The 24,566-nt window shown below is 38.8% G+C and overlaps 1 protein-coding gene across 1 annotated transcript in view; it reads left to right on the forward strand.

Annotated features, from left to right (window-relative positions):
* Positions 1 to 24,566, forward strand: part of LOC143903733 (uncharacterized) — a 94,384-nt gene that overhangs the window by 69,301 nt on the left and 517 nt on the right. The window contains exon 4 of the mRNA XM_077417594.1: positions 18,888 to 18,964. Coding sequence (XP_077273720.1) covers positions 18,888 to 18,964 — 77 coding nt within the window. The remainder of the gene's footprint in view (positions 1 to 18,887; positions 18,965 to 24,566) is intronic.

Here is a 24,566-nt window from a genome sequence, read left to right on the forward strand (position 1 = left end):
TTCTGTCTTAACTATCTGCTGCGCGAAATAATAAGAGAAATCATGATTATATTATATGAAATAAAATCATGAGATCGAGATTATCGAAGATATAGATTTCTATGTTTTCGTATTATAGAATAAGAAAATATTAAGAAATATTAGGTTGGATTAAATAAATATTTAAAGTAAAAATAATTATTAGATTATATTGAATTACACAATAAGCGTGTATTTATAATGTTTCTAGTTGATTACACATTAAATATGAAAATCTGAATCAGTGTAAAGTCATTCGAATGACATATTTTAATCTGACATCGGTCTAAAGTATGCCACTCCAATGACTTTTTACTGATTCAGATTTAGAGAATATAACGATACAAATTTTTACGTTTTTTCCATCTCTAAAAATTCTGTGCGATCGTAATAATATATCCATCGAAGGACTTCTGCTGTCATAAAAATTCTCGAGATAAGGGATGTATTAATATATATACGAATTCATGTCTTTATCCGTCATTGAAATCTACTGACTTCAATCTCTGTCGGTCGAACGCACTTGTTAGCGGTGTACCACTGGCGATGCTAGGAAACACGCTTTAGCGATCTAACGGGCAAATCGGCAATGCAGGGGTGATTGCCAATGGCGGATACAAATAAGCAACAAGGGCGACAGTCCACGGGGAGCCCGCGGGCAAAAGGGAGCGTTTGTTCGATCTAACAAACAAGCTATTCTCCCCACCTACCTAGGGGGTGTCTTCTCCTAGGGGCATTTGCGTCGGCGGTATTTACATTTCGTTGGGCTATATTATCTTGCCTCTATAAATCATCATATATTAGAATTGTCTCTACTAAAAGACATGTATCAATTGATGCTTGCAGTCATCCGGTCTGTATTCTGGATACTTAACATAATTACAACTCATCAGTCGTAATTATTAACTGAGGAGTTAAGGTCATCAACGTACATCAGATCTTTTTTGTCTAATTGATTTAAATGAGAGTCTCTAATATTAGTGGTTTGGAAATCGTGATTAACGAAAATGATTATATTAAGTGTGAGTCGAATTAGGTGTATTTTTATCGCTGTATTAATAAATATCGAGATCTCAACATCTCGAGTACTCGCAACTCGCAACCCGTCGCGTTGCGTAAAAGAGTCACGGTCGGTCTCGCTCCGCGTATACTTGGCACGAGACACTACCGCGTGTCTCTTGATTCCCTCAGAAAATCGTTATTATGTTATTATACAATTAAGTTGATATTAAATTTGGATGCTGTTATGTAAAGAAAATTTAGTCTTTAAGCTTGCTATTTGTTCGAGTATTTATGATATACTTTATACGAAACCTATTTTTGATCAAACGTAACAGATACTGATATTATATTTATTTCAATCGATATTATGCTATTTCCTGTCAGATTCAATATATCCCCGTCACATTCTGAGCAATCGTTCGGTTGTATCACCGTTGATCTTTCGCACAAATATGCGAGGGAATTTTCAAGTCGAGGTTCCTTGCCAAAGAGACAAAGGAAAAATCGAGGGAACGTAGATCTCTCCAAAAGGCGAGGAGCAAAGAGGCAGGACAAAGACGGGTGCATGCCTTTTGTCCACCAGCGAGTCCTCCATGTTTACGGCGTCAGAGAGTCGTTCGTAGAGCGGCTTATGTTCTGCAAAGCGACGCAATAAAATGAAAACGAAACGTCGCACCCCGGAATACGCAAGGGAAAGGGGCCGGCCAAGGGATAAATCCGGAAATAAATCAGACTGTGGGGGGTGCGGGCGTCGTCGAAGTTCGTCCCGCCGCCATTCTTTACGATACCGGCTCCACACGAGGATTATCTGTATTAGATATTTTATCGGTCCACGACGAGACCTCGATAATTTCGTCGTCTCCTCGGGTCTCCGATGTGTCAGGGGCGGTGAAGCCATATCTTTGCATCGCGTGCGATTTCCCGTATCGCGCACGCGGCTTAGAAGATATATAGGTACATCGGAGCTTGATAGGTCGATACTTATCAAATTAGGTCATACATCACCGATGTAAATATCTAGTTATAGTATAATGTGTGCATGGTTTTTTAATGTCTTGTGCTCTTCTGCTTCAGCAATTCTCCATACGATCGAGAAATACAATTTTCAAATTATGCCTCAATGTCGTAAAGTAAATTGGAAAATTTAGGTTATTTAAAAATGTCATCGACGAGAATTATTCGAGGACACTTTATGAGATTTTATCGTCAATAACTGGGGACATTTCTAGGCTAGACTTCATAAATACACATGTAATAAGAGTGGCACAGCTGCGCGGGTATACATATATGCGAAATAACGAGCTCTCCACCCGATTCGATCGCTATTCTCACCTCGTTCGCGCCATTTCAGTCGTGCGCCGTTAACAAGCCGTTTCTCGCAAGCATTATCGTTATACAAACGCGCTCGACAATTGCGCCCGTTGCCAAGCTCCCTTCGATTCACGTCTCCTCCTTTTCTCAATGTTTGCCATGATTCGACGAGAACCGTATCTCCATGCATCGTCGACGAAACGAAATCTAGCATGTTGGCCTCGATGTTGGCATTTACAATGGATATCTCTCTTGCGCTTATTCGCTAATCGTTGCACGAAAGGATGTACATGTTACATAGTTACTAATAAACGTCAAGTATGGAATTAAATATGATATTTAATTTTTATTCATTTTCAATAAATCTTTTATATAAGAATATTGATCTTTGTGTAAGAAACTTTTTTTTGGAAAGCAACAATTTTGTGTAATATCACATTATAGTAATTTATTAATATTTTAAATAATTCCTTATTATTTATAGCAAATGATATTTTGTCGTAATTTGCTAAATTTTTGCATCGAGATGTTTCCTGCAAAATTATAAAATCTTAAACGACATTTTACACAAGTGTATGATTTTATTTGTTTCATAAGCTTTGTCAATGCGCTATAAATGCAAGATACTTTACTCGAGTTTGTTTGATCAATATTTTTGTTTGTAATCAAATTAATTCCAATTACACAATTACAATTTTAAATAAATCATTGCTGATATTTAAATTTCTGTGTTTTTCAATATTGGCCTCTAAACTCCGCTCGCTTTTAACTGTTATTGCCGTCAAATGAGAACGAGATGCGAAAGTTTACGTGCATTTTTACCGTGTCTTTATTAACTCTCACTAGCATATTTTATGCAAGCTATGCATAGGAATTCCGAATAATCTGTTTATTTTCATTCTCGTTCAGGAAATGTATAGTTAAAAGATATCTTTTAGACAACTCGTCTGATGTAAAAAAAAGCAAATTTGATTTCTTAAGCGCTGTTAGAAATTTAGCTTAAAATTTAATTATTTATGCTGATATTTAATGTTGAAAATGAGAAACAGATAATTGAAATTCGGTGTACGTTCATCGTACAGTCTTATAAATAGAAGTTCTAACTTTTTGTCTTAATATTGTGTTCTGAAATACAGTTACTTGTAGAATGAAAAGAAGACAGAAAAGAAGGTAATTATATTTATTGGTTCAAAGTGCATTGTTTCCTGAGGACTGTTTACATCTAATTAGAACGTTACGGTTATTATATATTTTATATATATATATATATATATATATATATATATATATAGTTAATATATAATATATATCTATAATACGGCCGAGGTGGCCACATAGCGCATCAATAAAACCGGGCGAGTTGAATCGACGGAAGTTTATAAACCGATTAAGTTGTGGGAGTTGTTCGCAAAACAATGTTCGATCCAAGTATACGAGCTCTTCGTTCCAAGTATACGAGCTCTTCTACACTTCCACGATAACGATTTTTTTTATACGCCGTGTATAACTTTACTAAAGATGTATACGATTGAAGAAGTAAAGACCTCTTTTAAACCGTATAAAGATAATTTGAAGACAAAGTTGTTTCTTTCTTTTATCTTATTAATAATTTAGCAATGCATAGCATATATATATGGAGAAATTTATTTAAAATATATATATATATATAAATTGAAGTAAATTTTAAATATATATAAAGCGATATTAATTTTAAAAGAAAAATATGTTTAAAATGGAAACACTATTTATAAGTATATTAGAAGAAAAAACTTAAATATTTTGCACATAAATTTTCTATTTCTCTGATTAACAGAAGAAAATTGTTGGCATGCATTCAGAAATTATGTGGAACAAACGTCTAATATATCTCGTGCAAAAATAAAAACAAAAAGGGAGAAAGAAGTTTATTTTTCCCACTGGCCTCGTGACGATTTCCATGCGTATCCCACAATTTACTACGAGATTTGCGACGCGTACGAGTGCACGGTGCGCGCGTGATATTGGCAAAATAGACGCAGAACGGCAGTCTCTCCGCCGCCAATTATGGCAGGAACGTGAGCGCAACTTTGTATACTTGCTCCTTCGTATACTTATACTCGAGACGAATGACGGGGAACGACGCCGAAACTCTCCGTCGCTTGTGTTCGCAGTTTCTCGTGCCGGTAAGTAACAAGTGCGCGCTCCGTGCGAATCTGGCGAAATGCGCGACGCTCGCATTTCGGGGGATTCGCAGCAACTGTTACGCACGTTATTGTACGCGACGGAGGAACGGAGCACGTCGACGTGACTCAAGGAATTTCAATTAGATCTTTCGCGTATTCTATTTTATTAAATTTCTCCCAGAAGAAGTATTGTCTTTGAATCTAAAGATCTAGTACTGCACACAAATTTAGCAGTTTAATTGTAATTTTATACGGTATTAATAAAATATAATGTTACATCTTATATAAGAGTAAAAAGTGAGAAATATAAAAGTATTTATTATATGTATATGACAATATACATTATTCGCAAAATTGTAAAAATAGATAATAATTGATTATATATCAATTTTATATCACACCGTACTCTAAAAATACTATATATTGATTATATTATATATTGTCTTAATTTTGAAATATTGAGTAACAATGTGAAGAGTTACAATATAGCTTTTTTAGTTCTTAACAATAAAATTAACAATGTTAAAAGTAAGAGAGAGAGAGAGAGAGAGAGAGAGAGAGAGAGAGAGAGAGAGAGTGTAAGAGTACTTAAAAGTTCGAGACACAAAGAAGATGGATGAGCGAAGGTTTTTGACTTTATTTCTCTTCTTCGGTTCTTCTCCTGAAAAACCGGAAAACGAACAGTAGAACGAAGAAAGCCTTGCAACGGTCATTAACTCGCACATCTTGTGGAGGCGTATACGTCAGAACATACAACGCCGACGTATTCTCCGGGAGAATTCATCTAACGTGACGTCGGTTTGACCAGCCATCACGCGCTCCTTTTTCTTGATTGCCCAGATACAAGGAGACGATACCGGAATCCTCTACACGTCCTATTGCCTTATTATCCTATTCCTTCCGGCAATCCTTTGCCTTCGCGTTCTCCTTTCTTCTTTTCTTCTCAGACCCGCGCGATCATTCCGAAGCGGATATCAGAAGGCGGACTTGCATCCTTTCTATTTTCTCGCCGATTGAGATTCTTTCTCTCCATCCGCCGAATTTCCAGCTATCCGACTTATTTCAGAGGTCAGAAGCCGGGCGTTTGTCTTGGTTTAGAACGAATTGTTATAGGATTGAGAGTGATAAGGATAACCGTGGAACGGATTACATAAAGTGCAGGGATAAAGTGTACTCGCGGCGCATTGTCAGCGCACGTTTAACGCTAAAAGCGCCAGCCTGATATCGTGTTGCCACTTGGGTTTTAGAGGAACTATTTTTGCTAACTAATCTTTCTCGGTCCTTTTCGGAGAGAATAATAGGTTTTATGGTCACTTAAGTGTAACCTTTTAAAGACACCCATTAGTGCTTTTTGTGCTTTATTGTAATTCCACAAGTTGCATTTAAGTTGTGGAATTTATCTCACTCAAAAGCAAGATTTAGTAAAATTTTCTTCCAAAATAAAAAAAAAAGCTTACTTTCTTTTTGAGAATTTTCAATGCGCAATGATTGAGCCATATGCATATATTTCAGTATTTTCATCTTCATTTTTTATAAAAGACTAAAATAAATATTCGAATTTGTAATTTTTAGCTATTTATAGTATAAATATAATTTATAGTATACTCGAATATGTTTTGTAAGACTTTTATGTTGTTAAATAAATATTTTCAAACGATGATGTTTTTTTTAACGATTCGAAGGCTGGAGCTATAAAACTTTATATACGATACGTACGTGTCAGTATTTTATGATCCGGTAAAAATTTCAAATTGTGGTCGACCGAAGATTCGATAGCATCGAAAGAAGATTTTTTGTGCACCGCGTTTCTCGGTTCTCCTTTTTCTACCGTCTACGGAGATCGCGGAGCGAGACCGCACGATTTACTGGCGATCGAAAGCTTCGAAACGCGACTGTTCGCACCTCGCTCGGAGGGGCAGCGATCTCGTAATTCTTATGGAGAAGTACACTTATCGGGCGTGGAGAAAAGCGAGAGCGAGCGTGCGCGCGCACGGCCAAAACGAGACGACGGGACATTTCGCGGATGAAAATTTACGAACGACGGTTCGGAGATCGCGTGGGCGTTGCCCCGAGATTCATCTTGTTTCCGACAGGTTGTGGCCACTTCTACGCGTTACAAATAGAACTCTCCACGTTGCTCGCGGCTCGCAAACGTATGCTACCACCTTGTGCGTCGCGTCGTAGATCTTCCGGGGCGTCGGTTTTACACGAGGTAATCCGCGGCTAAAAGAACAGGGGCGGAAGGGCAGGGAGGGACGGGGATATATAATTTAAGCGGAATTAACGACGAAGTCGTGCTTAATCCACCGATGCACTTTGCAGACTCTAAATGATCCTTGCAACGCACATAATTCTCCCAACAGTGTAATATGGTATACGAGTTATTTATTAAATAGTTAAGCAGTCGCAGCGGCTCTTTACTCTCACATTCGGGTAATCTGTTTTCCCGACAACAATGGAAATGTTTTCCATCTCTGGATAAAACCATGTCGTAAATATTATACTATTATATGTAAATATATGTGAAAATAATGTAAATATTTTATTATATGTTATGTGTATAATATTTATATTGATACATGCGTACATATATACATCAATATATTTGTTATACAATTAAAGACCAAAAATTTTTTAAACTAAACATTTATCTAAAGAAATTATTTTATTTGATTTCGTACGGATACTATGAGATACGATAGATGAAAATGTCCTGCTGGCCGATCAATTACGCGACTGACGGCGCGAGAGAGGGTCGATAATAGAGCGATTCGGAACGGAAGAAGAGAGAATGAGAGAGAAAAGGGGTAACATTCTTCGACATGGGTATTTATTTTTGGCCAATTAGCGGCATTCCGCGACGCAAATATCATCCCCCTCGCTCGTCCGCGGATTGCATAACGCGGCGTGGAATGAGAAGAACGGAAATAAGAGAAAAAAAGAAAGTGTGCGTGCGTGAAGAAGAGACAGGGAATGAAAGAAAAGCGGGCTTCTAAGCGAAAGGGATAAGCAGAGAGTGGGAGAGAGAGAGAGAAGAGGACCGAGCGAAGACACGTCGGCACGCGACACTCTTCAGCTCGACGTCTGTCTTTTGCTCCTCTGTCTCATCTCAAACGACGCGCAACCGTAACGTATGCGAGAAAGTATCACGTTTATCGCCGGGTTCTCTTCTAATTCTTGTCTTTGACGGGCGGGCCAGAGTATCCGAAGGATGCAGCGATCGAATTGATCTCGGTGACCTTCGCTGGCGCATTGTTTTAGAGCTCTTTTGTCGATCGATCCTTCTACCGATTCATGTCATGCAAAAGATATATTTGATCTATTTTTATTATCTTATTGTTTTGCTCTTCGTAATTGATATACGGATTAGCATTAAAAGTACCTGTCGAGTAACGGTTCTTCGAGGAATTAATAAATGTCCTTCTTCAGTTTGTCGATCGTACGCAATATGGAGCGATAATCTTTAGCTTGAAAGCCCGTCGACGAGTAGTCGCGCGACCGTAAAACGCGACTTTAATCGGTCTCTATGTCGCTCGTAAGATATATCGCGTTTCGTGTATATTCCCGGACGAACTGGGTTTTACCGCTTCGAAATCGGACGGAAGTGCGGACGGGACCCGCAGACGGATTCCTGCCTCCATCAGGACCGGTCGGCCGTACGCCGTGCCGTACAGTCGTAAAATATATAGCCTTTAATTTATATCCGAAGTTCGAGTGAAACGGCGGATCGCGGAGGAGCGGGATTCGCGTTCGCCTAACGAGATTGCTTTCCTATCCTCCGGTCTTCCCTCCGTCTACACGCAAGCAAATCCGACGGAAAGGAATCGTTTTCCCGGTGTGCCTGAACACGAAAAAGCCCGTACTCGGCGCTTTTAGTGACTTCTGGTTGTTAAAGAGAGTTTCGCTTTTAGAGAAATGACACGAGGACGGGATTTGTAGGATTGTGGAAATTATTTCTAGTATAAGCGCATATATGTCGTGGTATTATTAAGCCCTTGTCTAACTGATCGAAAAGTTAAAGTCTTTGAATAATTGATTGGAACAAATAAATATTCAAACTCAAGCGAAGTAAAGAGAATGATGCTTTGAATACTGAATTAAGTTTTCTCTCTGTATATACAAGTGTCTTTCAGTACGAATTTTATAAGAATAGCGTACGGTCTTGCGACAGGATTCGCATACCTAACGCGCGAGATTGGACTCGCGCCGAAATTCTCTCACGCGTGCGGTATTCCATTATCTTCACAGACGAAACAGACGTATCTCTCTCGCGCACATACGGTCTTAAGTTAATTCAAAGTATCCGTCGCGCTTGTTCACGCCTCTGAATGTATAACCGCTCTTTCCTCGCGGCAGACTCCCCGTAATTCGCGCCAACTCTCGACGCTGATTTGTGTCCGGCGATGCCGTCCAATGTTTCATCGCGATGCGGGGATGCAGTTGCCACATATGCGGTGTGACTGTCGCGTCGCATCCCGAGGACGAACTCTGCGACGAAATTGGAACTTTTTTTCTCTCCTCAGCGGGGAATTCGATCGAACGCTCGCGACCGCCTCGCGACGTCTCTTTCGCGACGATCGTCCAATTTCGCACGCAGCCGCGTTATAAATAGACGCACCGCGTGCAACACTGTCTGCCGCGCTGACATTGGTGGCATTTTTGAAATTCACGAAATGCTCTTTCGTCTGGCTCCTATCGCGATCTCTTCTCTGCGCTACTTTGTCCCCTTTTTCTGTTACCACTTGCTTTTCGCACGAAGACTCACATATATATTTAATTTCAAATTATGAAAGCTCGTGATGTAGGGAATATTCAGTATAAAATGTTCGGTGTATTTGAAGTAATATAAAATTTAGACTCTCAATATTTATTTACTTCACAAATTTTACTAGCAGAAGTAATTATAAGTTGAACTTTTTGGAATGATCTTAAAGACTATATAGCGATTAAGACTAGCGAAAATTTAATGAACATAATTTTTTTGTAATTTTGTTATAAAAGTAATTTTAATTGGAGCTTTTTGCGTGATCTTAAAGAGTATTTAACGAAAATTTCACGAAACAGTTTTGTTGTAATTTTATTTGTTATATAGACATATTTTCTTAATTATTATTAATTAGCATTATTAGAATAATTAGTGATATGAGTGTTAGAATCTCTGCAGATATATACGAGTTAGAAGATCATTTTATTACAAGATTACTCGAGAAATTGATGTTTTTTATGAATCGTCTTCAATTTGAATAAATCTCTCTACTTTACTTAAGTATTTATATCCGTCTAAATTCGCAGACGGAAGTAAAAAGGTCGTCGACAAAATTTCTGCTGATTCCCAGACACCTGCCTAGGAAATCGGTTTGGCGCTTATCCGAACACGTTCTAGATAGGCGGCAGCTGTCGCCTCCGTGTCGTCTGATGTTCCCTCGATCGAGATATATCTTCGACTTCTCTCGCAGTAATTAACGCGGATAACAGCGGATCGGCGGGAATGTTGGCGGCTAACGATTTGCTAACGAGCCTTTTTCTCGTCTTCTTTTCTTTTACTTCCTCTGGCGACCATTACTTGCAGAATTAAGTAGCCCTATCCTTATCTCTTTTTCTCTTACGACGACGAGTAATGGTCAAAGGCTTACGATCTTGTAGGACGCGGCTTTTACGGCCACGAGGATCGTACTCCCGCTTTTACTCGACCGACCCGGCAGCCGTTTGCTCCCGTAACAGTGATCGTCGTTGCTAATAAATCGTTATACCGCTGACGCGCGATATCCCGAGAAAATGTGACTCTGCTATATTCGCTTTTGTCTTATTTCTTTCGAAAATACCGAGAATATAAAAATATCAAAAGAACATAAAAATACATTTCTATTCGTATAGTCTGAGTGCAACTTTTAATAGTTGGGGCAACTACAATAGTTACAATTGAAGTTCTGCAATGCGGAATCAACTCCAAAATCTCATCTTTCCGCTAGAACCGCAATTTCGCGAAATAAGAAGAAATAAAATTCTGTGCCAATAACGTTATTTCTTTCAAATATAATGACCGAAATATAATCCTCCTCAAATACAATTCTATATGTTACGTGAGTTTTTAGAAAGTCTTTTGTCCACAAATACAGAATGTAAATCAATACAGAACTAAAAATTATGAAAATGGCGCTTGGTTCCTTATTGCATAACTGCATCCAATGATCCAATTAATTTAATTGTCATTCGACATTGCTAAATATATAGGTTGAGATTTTTGCTCTTTTTCGCAGAGAGTATCAGCAGTTCATAATATTGTAATTAACTTTAAACACACATTTATTTTGAAATATTTTAGTATTTTCTCTTGCATTTTTTTTCGACTACTATCTTGATCTTGTGACAACTATCGTACAGAGTTAGCGCGGCGAGTGATCAACGCCAACGTTCCTGACACCGGCCCGTTCAGCCCAAGAGAGCTGCTAAACGATTAGGCGGCACGGCGCGGCGGCGTCCCGCGACGTCGATCAGCGCGACACGCTGACGACGCCGTCGTCGCCTGGGTGGCCGGTTCAACCAGATACCTCGCGGGCGAACCACCGTAACAAACCGCGGTGAAACCGTCGCTCTTCGTTCTCTGCCAATTATCGTCGCGATTTATTCAAGACGCTTCGCCCGCCCGTTCCTTCGTCCGTCCATCTTACTAGGCCGCAATTATTCGCGGTTTCCCAGTCGCTTCCGGTTGCCCACCCGCCTGGTTTCCCTTCCCTCTCTGTGTGCTTCCCTGCCCCTCGGAAAATTCGGTCGATGAACCCGCAACTGATCTCGTCTTCTCGTCCCGGCGAATCGTCGGGTAATTACCGGTGTCGTACCGGAGAGGGTGAGGCGAGGTGAGGTGTGATGAGGTGGGACGTTCCTCTCTGGCAGCCGTCCGCGGAATACTGATTGGGAGTAATTACCGTGACGGTAGAGAGAACGCCGACGAATTTAACATTCAATAACGAAACGCTCGTGCGCGTCACTTCGGCCTGGTGCGGTATATACCTGAGGAGCAAAATTCTAAAGCGAGAAAAGGGAATGACAGAGAGATCCGTCGTTAATGCGTTCTCGTTAAAGCGCTTTGCGCACAACACGCGCTATGCACTATGTTCCTGAATTTATATTTAGATTCTAATATTATATTTAACTTGTTGTACGAAAAAATTACTGGATTTCTCGAAGGGATTTAAAAGAAGTTCGATTCTAAGTATATCTGACATTTGAAGAGCGAGACGCAAAATGTAATGCATTTTAATTTAATTTATAATTGAACCAAACTTAGCTCTGTAAGATTATCCATCTTAAGATTACATATATCAAGATTGTTTCTTATAAAATCAACTCTTATTAAACTATTTCTCATCGAAATAAAATTTATGTACATTTTACGTATCTAATGATATAAATATATCATATGGAGACAGTTTTACAAACCGATTAATATGCGCACTGCAATTTTTGTTTGTATTCTAAAGACTGTTTACGGCTGCAGCCATAGACTCGGTTGGCGCATTTAAATCGCGTTAAGGGGTTAAATGGATTCTTGTTCGAGCTCCCTTCTAACGTTAATTGATTCGCAAGGTTCTCCCAACGGCAGAACGGCGGAGTTATGACCATTAGCCTGCAACGTCGTCGTCATGGTCTGGAAAGCGCGGTGGCGTCAACTCGTTAGCGCCATTATTACGATCGTACACAAGTCGGCTGGTCGCCGCCGTCGGCGCCAAAACAGTGGTTTCGAATTACCCGAGGACACTGCCAAGAGGTGATGCGATACCGTTAAATCACCGGGCAGCTTTTGTAATTCGAGCTTGCGGAGGCGTCTCGCGAACGGGCGTCCCGGCGCTCCCCATTGGACTACGTCGATTAGTTCGTGAACCCGCGGTTAATTCCTGTAACGGTTAAGTAAACACGTGGACGGGGATTCGAAATTACACGACGTAGTCGTTTCAACCGGATAACTCCGATTTGCTTTCTCCGTTATTGTTTATTTCAAAGAATCTTCCGAAAGGGAAAGTTTGCGAAAGGGAAAATTTGGATTTGGACAATTGTTAACATCGTAAAATGATGTATTTCTATTCCTGTTCCTTGTAAATCAAGCGCGTATAATAGTTTCAGCATAATAATTCTTCTCTCAAGTATGCGGATGATATAAAGCAGCTCGTTTTTTTCATCCCTCGGGAGTTTTAGTCTGTAAAGGGTTAATGTTGACTTCGTAAATGAGTTTAAAACTTGCTCTGTGCGCGAGCAACAATTGTTGGACCAAACTCGCTAATGTTAGACTCTCACTTAGAAAGTTTATAATTGTATTTAAAAAATTTATGCGAAAATTCAGTGTAAATAAGGCGAGTCGCGCATGGTCTCTTTTGCTTCTACTTACAATATTTCAAGAGAATAATAAAGGTGCTGATTTCGAGTGTTATATATGACGTATGCATGGAGTAGTACCTATATGCTTTTGCGCAAGACAAGCGTGAGACTGAAAAGGATTTATGATGAGAACTCAATCTGAGAAATTTCTAATTTCCGGAGATGGAGCTTGATTTTAGTTTAATACAAAAAATTGTAATTTTTTTTATTGGAAAACGTCTTTCTTTGAAAACAAGATTGAAAAATTTTTCTTTAAATAAAAAAAAATGATATATCGAAATCCATAGCGGGACAATTTTACTTTGATCTTGCTGAAATTTTATTTTCAATTTTATTTGATAAATATGACAGATCGTCTGCATCAAACTCTAATTATAGTTTTATTTTTTTTTTTAAGAACTAACGAATTAATTTTTTTTGATTTTTTAAACGAAATAAATCTTAATGACACAAAATTTAATCTAAAACGTGATACTAATTCTACTATTACAATTTCTTATCATTTCGTAAGAGAATTCTGAAAAGACTGGAGAGAAACAGGAAGGAATTTAAACGTTGACTATTAGGATTTAAACTAAATCCTTACGTTGGGGGGAGTTTTCAGCGCAACTTTCCATTAATTTCTTTAATCCGCTTTTTTCCAAGACTCTTGTACGGCGTCGAAGTTAGAGTTACGGGAAACGGTCGATGCGATAGGTAAAAGAAAAGGGCAAAACGGCAAAGTAATAGGCGGTAGGTAGGGAGAAAGCGAAATTTATTGCGGACAACTTCTTATCTGACAAATCTCTAGGGCGGGGTCTGATTGAGGGATGAATCTCCCTTTCGTTGGGCGAAGCCGTAGCATGGAATTACCGACGTTCCTCACTATCGACGGATTCGCTTAATGATATAGGTACTTTCTTGCATCTCTCCCGCCATTCAGCCATATCGCTTTTAATTCCTCTCTCTTCTAACGCAACGAGAAAAAGTTATGTCTTGTGATATTGCCGAGTGTAATTAAAGCGTGCAACAAAATCTCCGCTGAGATATGTCTTATTATCTAGTATTATACACTCATTTATCAGTTCGTAAATTGCAAGAATATTTTTATTCTCAATTTTCTTGATATTGTTTTTTTTATTAAAAAATTAATTGCGAGGGATTTAATAAATTTAATACTTATATTTTCTTTTTATATTAAACGCAACACTCACAGCAGTGTCACGGGTAAGCAGTAATACAAGCCGTATAGTCTTTCGACTTTTGGCAGCAAGAAAAAGTCCTCTTGACTCCTTTCGATAGGAAAATATAATTCCTTATTGGAACGGAGACGCGTGTCTAACGACTGAAAAGGAGAAACGAAAGACTCATAGATGCACGAAGGATATACGCTTCGAAAGAACGCTTTGAAATCGAATGTCAGAATTCTACGACTTACTGCGCTTTGTCGAGGGAGCAAATTCGATTTTCTTGGAACGCTCTGAGGCGTCTCGGACATCTCTAGCTGTACGAGAATCGAGCTAGAGATGCTGTTTCATAATTTTTAAAAGGCAACTTTTATCTCTTTATCTTTTTCTGCCTTTGCGTCTTTTTTGGGTTTCTTCTAAGGATAACAAAAATAATTTTAATGTAAAAGAAATTTTATTAATTGAGATTATCATATCGGAGCTTTAAATATATTTTGTTTTTATAACAAGGTACTTCTTATAATTAGAAATAAATATTTTAAATATGTGTATATACATATTAATAAATGATATATATCTTAATACATATCTTAATGTAATACATAATTTCTAATTTGCAATTTATTGTAAAAATTAATTACTTAATAAGAAATTAAATGACTTTAATTGATGCGTCTTTTAAAATTGTAAATTGTTTAACAGAACTAGAATTCAGAATATTTTTTAAATGCAAGCGCAAATTGTGCATTTCACGTGCACAATTGCTTCTCCGATCGCAATAAAAACGCACAGAGTTTCATTTCAACGACGTGGTCGTAGCTGGACCACTCATCGTCGTCCTGAGACAGGTCGGCCATTATACGAGTCCTGTAACACGGTCGGGTAAAAACGACACCGTAAAAGCGAACGGGGTGAGCGATGCATTCTGACAGAAGCCGGCGGGGTCCTGTGGGAAATAGTGACGAGCCTCGCGCGCGCATTGCAGGGAACATGCCGAGTGCAAGGAAATTTAATATCTGAATCGACATTCCGTCCCCCTTTCATAACAGACAGCTCGCGCGTTGATTCGACCGAGCAGCATCACTGTGTATTATCGATTCGCTCCTGAGACATCGATACGTTTGCTATCTCGTTTACTTCCGTCCGCAGTGCGAAATCGCAGTTCGACGTGGTAGGTCGAAAATACTGTACACCATGTACAAATAAACCTAATGTTTCTCAATTTTTAATTCGCGAATCATTATTTTGGTGAGATCGATTAATATTAAATTTCATTACTTTTATTACTTGTAAAAAATAAATCGTTCTTTATTACTCAAAATTTGTCTACATTTTTTTAAATTAGAATTAAATTGATCTGTTTGATTAGAATTAATTTAAAAACGAAAAAAATATGCAGAATATTTCTACGCAACTTGACACAATATTCTGATCCTTTTCTCTATTTCCTGATGGATTGAACATATTTTATTTTGGACTATGATTTCGATAGAATGTGATATTCCATTTCGGGAGATCACCAAAACGAAATGGAGTTCTGACCATCTTGGATCATTTTGGATCTGTCGATGTTCCGGAGGTTCTGCAAGTTCGGTTACGTCTGTCGAAGTAACTATTGTCCGATGAGGAAAGAAGATGAGAAATGACACAGTGGATCATGTCTGAGCTTGTAAATAACTTCCGACTTAAACTTAGGCACGTATTATAATTCTAGAGATGGAAGTTTATTTCTAGAATATTTCCATACTTTTGTGCAGTTACTATACTTTTCCCTGAAAAGGATGGGATATGAATATTTCATATGATTTCTGCGTTATAACTTGTATATACTTCCGCAAATATCTGACTGAAGAGCTCTCGCGCTTTCGCAAGAATTCCCCATTTATGAACGTTTAATTTTGCATTCAATTTGAAGCACTGCTGAAAACCTGCGATCCACCTTCCTCTCGTGGCAATTTGAGAAAATATTTATCGTGTCTCGATCGGAGAGAGCACTTTGTGCCCAATTCACGTCGATCGTCCTTAATTGAGAAGACTAGCTTCGTAGCTTCTCGACGCTATTTATCGTTCCTTCTAGCAGCCGGAGGCGGCACATGTCCCTGCCGTTCCGAAACGACTTTCTGGGACCCTTCGGAACGGATTCGCCCTGTGCTCGCCATCGACGACACTTTAGGGACGCTTTTTCACGAGTCGCCGCCGCCGCCGCCGCCGCCGCCGCGCGCCGCCGCGCCGCTTTCCCGGCTCGCTCGTTGCGGATTAAAACCGATCGAAAGCGACTAGTCTCGTGAACTTTGCTACTCGTGCTTGTAACTCGAGAAGCCTGACCTTTTGGCCTTCTTCGGGCGAAACGATTCTTAGTGCGAGAATCGCGTAATCCTCTTTGTCGGTATAACTGGGTTTGCGAGTTTTATTCCCTTCATATTCCCGTCGTTTCTTTTTTTTATACAGGGAAACCAAACGCGTGCATCGGTTTGCTGTGATGTGCTCCACAAAGCCAACGGACTGTAACTTTTTGCGTTGAAACTTGGTTAATGAAACAATCCGGGTTAGCGTTGCTCTATGTGTAACGCGTGTTGCGTTGGAACGCAACTGTGGCTTGCGGATTATATATTTTTTTTTATGCTGGTGGCGATTGACGCGGAATTACCTCGGCGACTCTGATGAAGTGTGATTCGACGTACACATCCGACAATAATAATGCGCTGCAAATTTTACATTTCGAGAGGATCAGTTATTATAACGAAATGATTAAGTTAATAATACATGTTTGTACATATTACAAGGCACGTGATGATCTCTTTTTATAATTTTCAAACTTTTGTCGGTCTTTTGGCAGCAAAATCGAGGACTTCACGGAACCTTCTTCGATTTATATAAACGATAACGTAAAAAGAACTGGCCTATGAATTTTGTAATTTAATTAACGTACCGTCATTCATATCGCGCGTTTGCTCGCAATCCGTCGAGTGCGAATCTATCTGGCGAACGCCGCGCCGGTGGCAGAAACAACGGGGCCATTATAATAAGGCGCTTTAGTCCGAGAGTAAGGGCCAGGGCACGAACATTGCCGTAGCGTCTTACGCCACGTTACGTGAGAATTGCCTTACGCCACACGTAAGCCGAACGTACGAAAACGCACATAGAGAAAAACGTAACGTAACATATTATACGTTACATGCGTTACGTTACTGGCGTAAGACGCTACGGCAATGTTCGTGCCTTGGCCCTAAGTTGGAACCATCTCGCGCGCGGTGGTCGCGGACCGCGCGCGACTTGTCTCAATTTACCAGGAACGACGCTGGCATTCCGGCCGGCGGGCCGGACGACGGCGCTAATTTATATTAATTTTAGACACGGTATATATTCGAATTAACGCGCACCGGCCAGCGCGCGCTTGTGCTGCTTTTTCAGCATTCCTGCGCGGGACGGACGGAGAGAGAGAGAGAGAGAGCTCTCAACGCCGAAAATTCGTGGGACGAGTATTAGGCGAGACCGCCCGCAGAAATAAATCGACGAGAACATCCCCGTCAAAGGGAGACGCGACTTCTGGAATTAAACACAACTGTACTTGTGTATTTTATTAATATGTGCCACTCCCAATTAGTTTATTTTCTCCCACGTATTATAGATACGTCGTATCTTCGGGGTTGAAGAATTCGGGAATAATTAGGCCATATGCGAATTATCGAGCAAGGACAGTGCATTTTTCACGACGCGCGTCGTGTATAGCTGAGTTGCAATTTCCCAGACGATCGATAACTTAATTATGCGTAGCACAGGAATTCGCATCGTCTCCCAAGGGCTTTCGTTAAATATTCTGCGATACAAGAAGCGAGTTGCCGAGAGTACGGCAATTAATCCCTAATTTATGAAAGTAGTGACAAGACCCTCGAAATTAAAAAGAATAATCTTTAATTATTCCCGTTGTAATTGAACCGACGAATTGCGCCGAGCGGGTGAACGTTTCTGGTAAAACTAAGATGGTATCGGCAGCTCGTGTTGGTTCGGAATTTATATTTTTATTATGTAGATATTAATTAATTTAAAAAAATATATACAAAATTTTGATAGAGAAAAAAAATTTAATTCTTCTGTTAATACATCGTTAAATTTATAGCTTCAATTGTACTCAATTTTTAACCGTTTCTATAGGTCGTCACTGCTCCTCCTTAATATGTTAATTTAACTAAACCGCGATAGAGTTAAAATAATACTGTATTGTGTTCAAATAATAAATTTCGATACACATGGTAATTAAAAGTAACAAATTGTTATTTAACTTAAGGTATTGGTTTATATTTCATCCTTTAATATTTAATAGTGTATAGAAGCGATTCAAGCGATATATTTTATCATCAATCATCAAAATGCACCGTGATCAGAGAGAAGGAATTTTCATAAACTTCATATTTTTTTAATCGATAGCCAAGCGTTTCTATATATGCATTAATAGTAATATAATAATGATAAATTTATAAACATTACTGCGAGAGAGATATGCTTTGTGTGATCAGTCCGTACCGATTTATGAAATGGGATTACACAATTGTTCCGCAATATCGAAGTCGTTTGATCCCCGCTGAATTTTTGGCGTCGGGGGGGGGGCGAGGGGGGCTCGTGCCGCACGTGCGCCATTGATTTGCATAGCGGTGCAACGGGGTGCAACGGTATCGAGCGAAAGGCTACACGGTGGCACAGTGGCACCCGTGCGCGCGAATCGATGGACCGCGGTGCATCGCTCGCGTATATACATATATACGCGAGCGAGGCGCATGCAGAGCATTAACGCATCCGCGGACGCATACAAATTTCTGTCGACACGCTCTCTGAGGGACGTCTCTGTTCTGTCTGCTTGCAGATCCCTGCTTCCGCGTCCGTCCCCGCACGGCCGTATCAGCATTTTGCCGCCGCATCCACAATGGCCGCCTATTTATGGTGAGTGTGTGCGTTAACGGTATAATCTCATCAAAATCTCGAATACTCGCAACTCGTGCGTTCGCGTAAAAGAGTCACGGTGCGGTCTCGCTTCGCGTGTACTTGGCGCGAGACACTACCGTGTCTCTTGATATTAATTTGCGCAACGTTTCTGACGGACGATCAATTCTCTCCCCCTCCCCCCGCACCCTTGAAATAACTAAAATAGATTACGATCGAAACGCTCGTCTCCCGTCAAATGTCCGAATGTAACGAAGTCTGCCAATAGTTCTTTGCTGTTCAAATATTTGCGAACGCTTGCAAATGGCTTTTTTGCGAGCTTGGCTTGCAGTTTGGTTACAGAGAAAAAAAAGTACGATTTAGTTAAATCAAGCCAGATATGACGCCAAAATAAACGCGTCATGTTTTTTAAATTTTAATATGGGTACATATTATCTATTTTTTTTATTATTTATTAGATATTTTATTTTTCATATTATTTTTTATTATTTTTCAGATTATATATTACGCGATATTTCTTTTGAATTTTTAAACATATTAAAGAATTTTAGAACATAGACACATTAGAGGAAGATTTATTATAATATTTTTGCTACACATTGAAATATTGGCCCGTAGAGATTCCCATTTTACGCCGTATTTATCAATTGTATACAGCGCTGGTGGCGATGACACGGTACTAAATATATCCAGGAAGTTTCTCCAAATCGAAACATAAATTTTACCCGAACGAACGAACGTGTATATTCTTGTAAGTACATCCTAAATGCGATAGATCAGAGGCGCGATAGACGAGAAGCTATCCGGCCCTCCGCGCGCTAAATCATCTCCGGCGCGAGAGACGTCGTGAAGCTGAACTCTCTTAAATCCGCGCGTCTTATCCGCTGAATTATGGTCGCGCGACAATGGCCGTCACGCGAGTTGCTTTCGGAACACGCCTAACTTGAACCCGAAGTCCCGTCGAGACGAAAAATGAAGCGTAGATCGTATAATAATTTATATAGAAGGTGTCTCCTCTCCTGCCGGATCAACCATTAAATTAATGGCACAATCTTTGCATGGGATCCAAATAGGAAACCGACCTTCTTCATACGGAAATATTAATAATTTTTACATTACACGTCGCATACTAAGAAATGGTCTTTAGCTTGAGAAACCATGACAAAATATTTTACTTTTTGTATAATTTTAGGTAAATTTTAATTTATTGTTTTAATTCGAGAGTCATTAATTGGAAAAAAGGTGAATTCTCTTCATATTTTTAGCGGGAAAAAATTGACATCGAATTTGTTAGTACTAGCTATGAACTGTTAACTCTGTAAAAGTGAGCGACCACTTTCTCTATTCGCGGAGTTTTTATTTAATTTATGAAGTTGACAAAGCACACCAAGCTGAAAAGTATGTAAAAATTCCATAGCCTCTTGTATTTCTATTCACCGGAGTTTGTTATTTTTATAAAGGACTTCAGTGCTTTCCGGAACCGGAGAAAATAATACTGTACCCTTTTTTCGGCTGCGTGTTGTTTTCCATCCTGCTGTGTTTGTTTGCTTCAACATCAATCATGTTTCATCGTCATGGCTGAAAATACAAAACGCGATAAGTTTACTCGCGAGCGAGAAAGCGATTGTAAAAATTAAATGTTTTATCACAATATATTTTGATTAGAATTAAATATCGTGATATTTTCTAGCACGTGATATTTTCTAAGTTTCTAGCACAAAAATTAACCGAAGCATATTCAGGTTTACGAAACACTTCTGGGTTAAACCGCGCTTACCTTGACCCCTAAAAATCTTAAAACTTAAAGATCACTACTTCGAACGTAACTCTACACTTCAAGGACTAAGACGTCGATAAGACCCAAGATGCTAAAAGTTTTGCAATTTATCATTTGTTTCTCTTCATCAAATAGTGTCGATTCTATCTCGTTCATCCTCAATCTCGAATGTCTCCGTAATTTCAAGATCCTTAATAAGTGTTTTCGTCGAGCTTTCGAAAGCTCGGACTGGTAATCCTCGTAACTCTCGAAATCCGAACATCTCTACAGCTTTTAATAGATCTCGATCAAACGTTTTTGCATCTTACAAGCATCGCCATGGCTCAATGATTTTTTTATCTCCACAAAGACGTCTTTAGAGGCCTGCGCCTTCATCGACGTGTTTACGTAATTGATAGCAGGTGGCGAACGATGGAAGGTGGTTGGCTCAAGCAGCAACCAACGAAGAGTACGACTGCGGCGTCGGTCGGCGGCGGCGGCGGCGGCGTCGTCGTCGTCGTTGTCGTTGTCGGTCTACGTCTGCGACAGTCGCTATAAATAATCGGGGGAATCCCGAGGTGCTAGAAGAGATATCGGCGCGCACGAAAACACTCCCGCGAAAGTATTCGCCGCTGCGACGGAGATGTCATGTCGTCGACCGAATTGCGACACGTTAACATTATATTATGATCTAATGATTTGCCATTTCAATATTAAAATTGTGATAAATAATATAAAGAATTATTTATATTATATTGAAATAGCTAGAAGAGAGAGTCATGAAAATAATTTAAAGGTAGGAAAAATTGTAACGTTTTGACGCGCAAACAAAGCTATTTACAAATAGGGACTTGAAAGACTTTCTTATCGCATAGTTAATGATTAATACATCTCCCGGCACCGAGCTGTCGCTTTTTTTTTAACAAAGTGGATTTAATTGATTTTCCTTGTACTATGTCGCAGTAAAGTTACAAGCGCGTATACATTTTTGTCAATTTCCTCTCTCTTTTTCTCTCTTTTTTTTTCTCTTTCTATATCGATCGATACTTCAGTTGACAGGGCTGAGTTCTCATTATCCACGCGTTGACGCGAGATACAATTGGGTTAGTTGCGTTACACACAAAGCTCGAAAGCTTGACCGCTTATTCGCTCACAGTGGTGTGTTCGCCCTGTCGATCGGATCGCAAAGGGTTCACGATGACGGACATTGTAGCGATGCTGGATTCTCTACGGTTGTAGTCTTCGACAACGATGTATAGCGGCAAGACGACCCAGATCACTCGAAATGAGATGCCACGGAGATAGTCCACCCTCCCTATCACGTGTCTCAGCGACAGGTACTATTATCTTTAACGATTTATACAGCTGCCGCTGCTACGCCCGTTGATGGAATTCCTTGAGTTCGCGTCTCTCTTCATTTCCCTTTCGCTGTGGTTTTCGCTGATGGAGCGCTGGTTTCTGCGAGCTGATGAAAACATCTTTGCTTGTCTTCCTCTCTTTTAGTTAGGAAGTTTCTCTTTGACGCTCCATCTTCGTTCAACGCTTTAATCTACTTCTTGCTTAGCCTTTGCATTCAAAATTCTTATTTCTGTTTTAGTATTGTAAGTTGCTAAATCTTTATTTAATTAATTTTAGTCACATACTTAGATCTTGTTGCTCGTCTGCTCCCTTATTTAAAAAATCTTTAGCTATCGGATATTTAATAGGAAGTTGTATTATTAATAGCACTTTGTTATTAATAAAATAATGAAAATTTTACATTAGTTCTTTTATAACATTAAATTACGATGCCAAAATTAATAGATATACTTTTGGCCGATTTTAGAGTTTAAATCTGTTTTAAACTCCTTAGTTATTATATACAAAAATTATATCTTTGATGTTATATTTATTCTGAGACTTTTCAGGAAAATAAAACAACATCTCTCTTTTCTCACTTCTTTTTTAATCTCTTGTCTGAGAATATAATTTTCTCGCAAAATCCTTTTATCAACAAGTACGCTTGCATCTGTCTCTGCCTCTTTCTATTTATTCACGCATTTATTCATTTAATCTCGTTAAATATGTTTCCCTGCAATTCTCAATTTTACTACTTACATTTGCTGAATTATCTTGTTTAATGTAAATCTTATTCTTATTAATTTTGTTTTTAATAAATGTGAATTATTTATTTGGTAAAATTGAATGCTGTTTGACAGATTTATAATAAAGGACATATTCAATATTAAAGTTTATAGTTTTTTCTTTCAAAATTTTATTATTAAAAATTTCTTATTTTATTTATCCTCTTATTTCTTAGTTGTTGAATTTAGTCCAGAAACAGAATAAAACAATAGTTTTATAAAATTCATTACCGACTACCTTGATAGCTGCTCCTCATGTTGTATAATTTTCTGTCCATCCGAAAAAAAATGTAGGAGGTCGAGATAAGATACGATTCCATTTGTGCATTTGCACCGTGTTTCGTTGCTCTTATAACGTAATTTCTACTAACAAATAAACATTTTGTTTCGTAACGGTTCTCTTACTTTCAACAAAAAAATAATGGACGAGTGGCTGACTTTTAAAATTGAAAGATAACAAATACTTTTGTTCTTTCTTTCTGCGTTGCTGACGTGATACACGAGATTAAAATTAAAAAAGGAATATTTGCAAACAATGTAAACTGGTTGTATTAAGTGTGTTCGGTGATACGTCAGATTTCCTCGGTGAACAAAAGCGAGTTATGATTTTATCGGGTAAATTATATCTTGTTATGATTGATGATATGATATGTGATCATAGAGTTATTAATAAACTTATTTATAACGCTTACATACATATTAGGTATAGAATATGTGAGATGAGTTGAAACAAACGCATCTAATGTCTTTGTGCATTATTAATGGTATATATATAGTATTTTACTTCTAATTCTTAAAAAATTCTAAAGTGGCGATAAATTATGCCATTTTTTTACTTGAATATTTGTTCAGAAATGCTGATTATAAAACCGTAACTCAGTATGCTAATCGTAAAACTATAATTTAAAGAAAATATAAAATGTATTTTGCATAGTATAAGTCATAAAATGGACTCTTCCTGACTTTCTAATGTAAACTTGGAGAGAGAGTTGGATCCCATTTTAGATTCAGACTGGATCCTGGCTGAATCTTAGGTAGATCCTAAGTGGATCTTCGCTGGATCTTGAGGCTTGATCCAACAATGAGCTCAAAGGCGGGTTCTAACTGGCTTTATGCACGAGCTGTGGAAACATTAAAATGGTTTCCAGCGAGTACTCGAATACATATATTCGAATGCATGGCACGAGCGTCGTTGAAACATCGCGACTTATTTCAAATCTTGGTGTTAATCTACATACCGGATATCCAATTTGGACACATCTGATGTTTTGTTCTCATCTAAATCCAAATTATAATTCGATTTGAATTGGAGTCCCCGTCTCTTTTTTCTCGTCAGAATGAATTCGCTCTCGTGACGAAATATAACGAACTTATTTCCGACCTTTGACTTTACGTCGCGTTTTCCAACGTTGATTAATGTTTGTTTACTATACACGTGAATCAGTCACGCACAGATCTGCGTAAATGACGTTGACACGCGCTTATACAAATGATACAATTTCGATTATCCGCTATGCAAATGTCGCGTGCATTTTGCTGCCGCGTCCTTGAGAGAAATTATTATTAGATTGTTGCGTGAAATTCTCTAAATGTAAAATGTCCACACTTTTCAGGTCACTCTTTCTCTTTCGTTTTAATTTCTTGATAGCAAAATCCCGCTCTATTGTTATCAAAGTTACTGTGAAATCAAAATAAACGGTAACAGTTATTTCGGTTTGTCGTG

Source organism: Temnothorax americanus, unplaced genomic scaffold (assembly GCF_048541705.1).
Source record: "Temnothorax americanus isolate GAGA-0224 unplaced genomic scaffold, ASM4854170v1 Scaffold5, whole genome shotgun sequence".
NCBI lineage: Eukaryota > Metazoa > Arthropoda > Insecta > Hymenoptera > Formicidae > Temnothorax > Temnothorax americanus.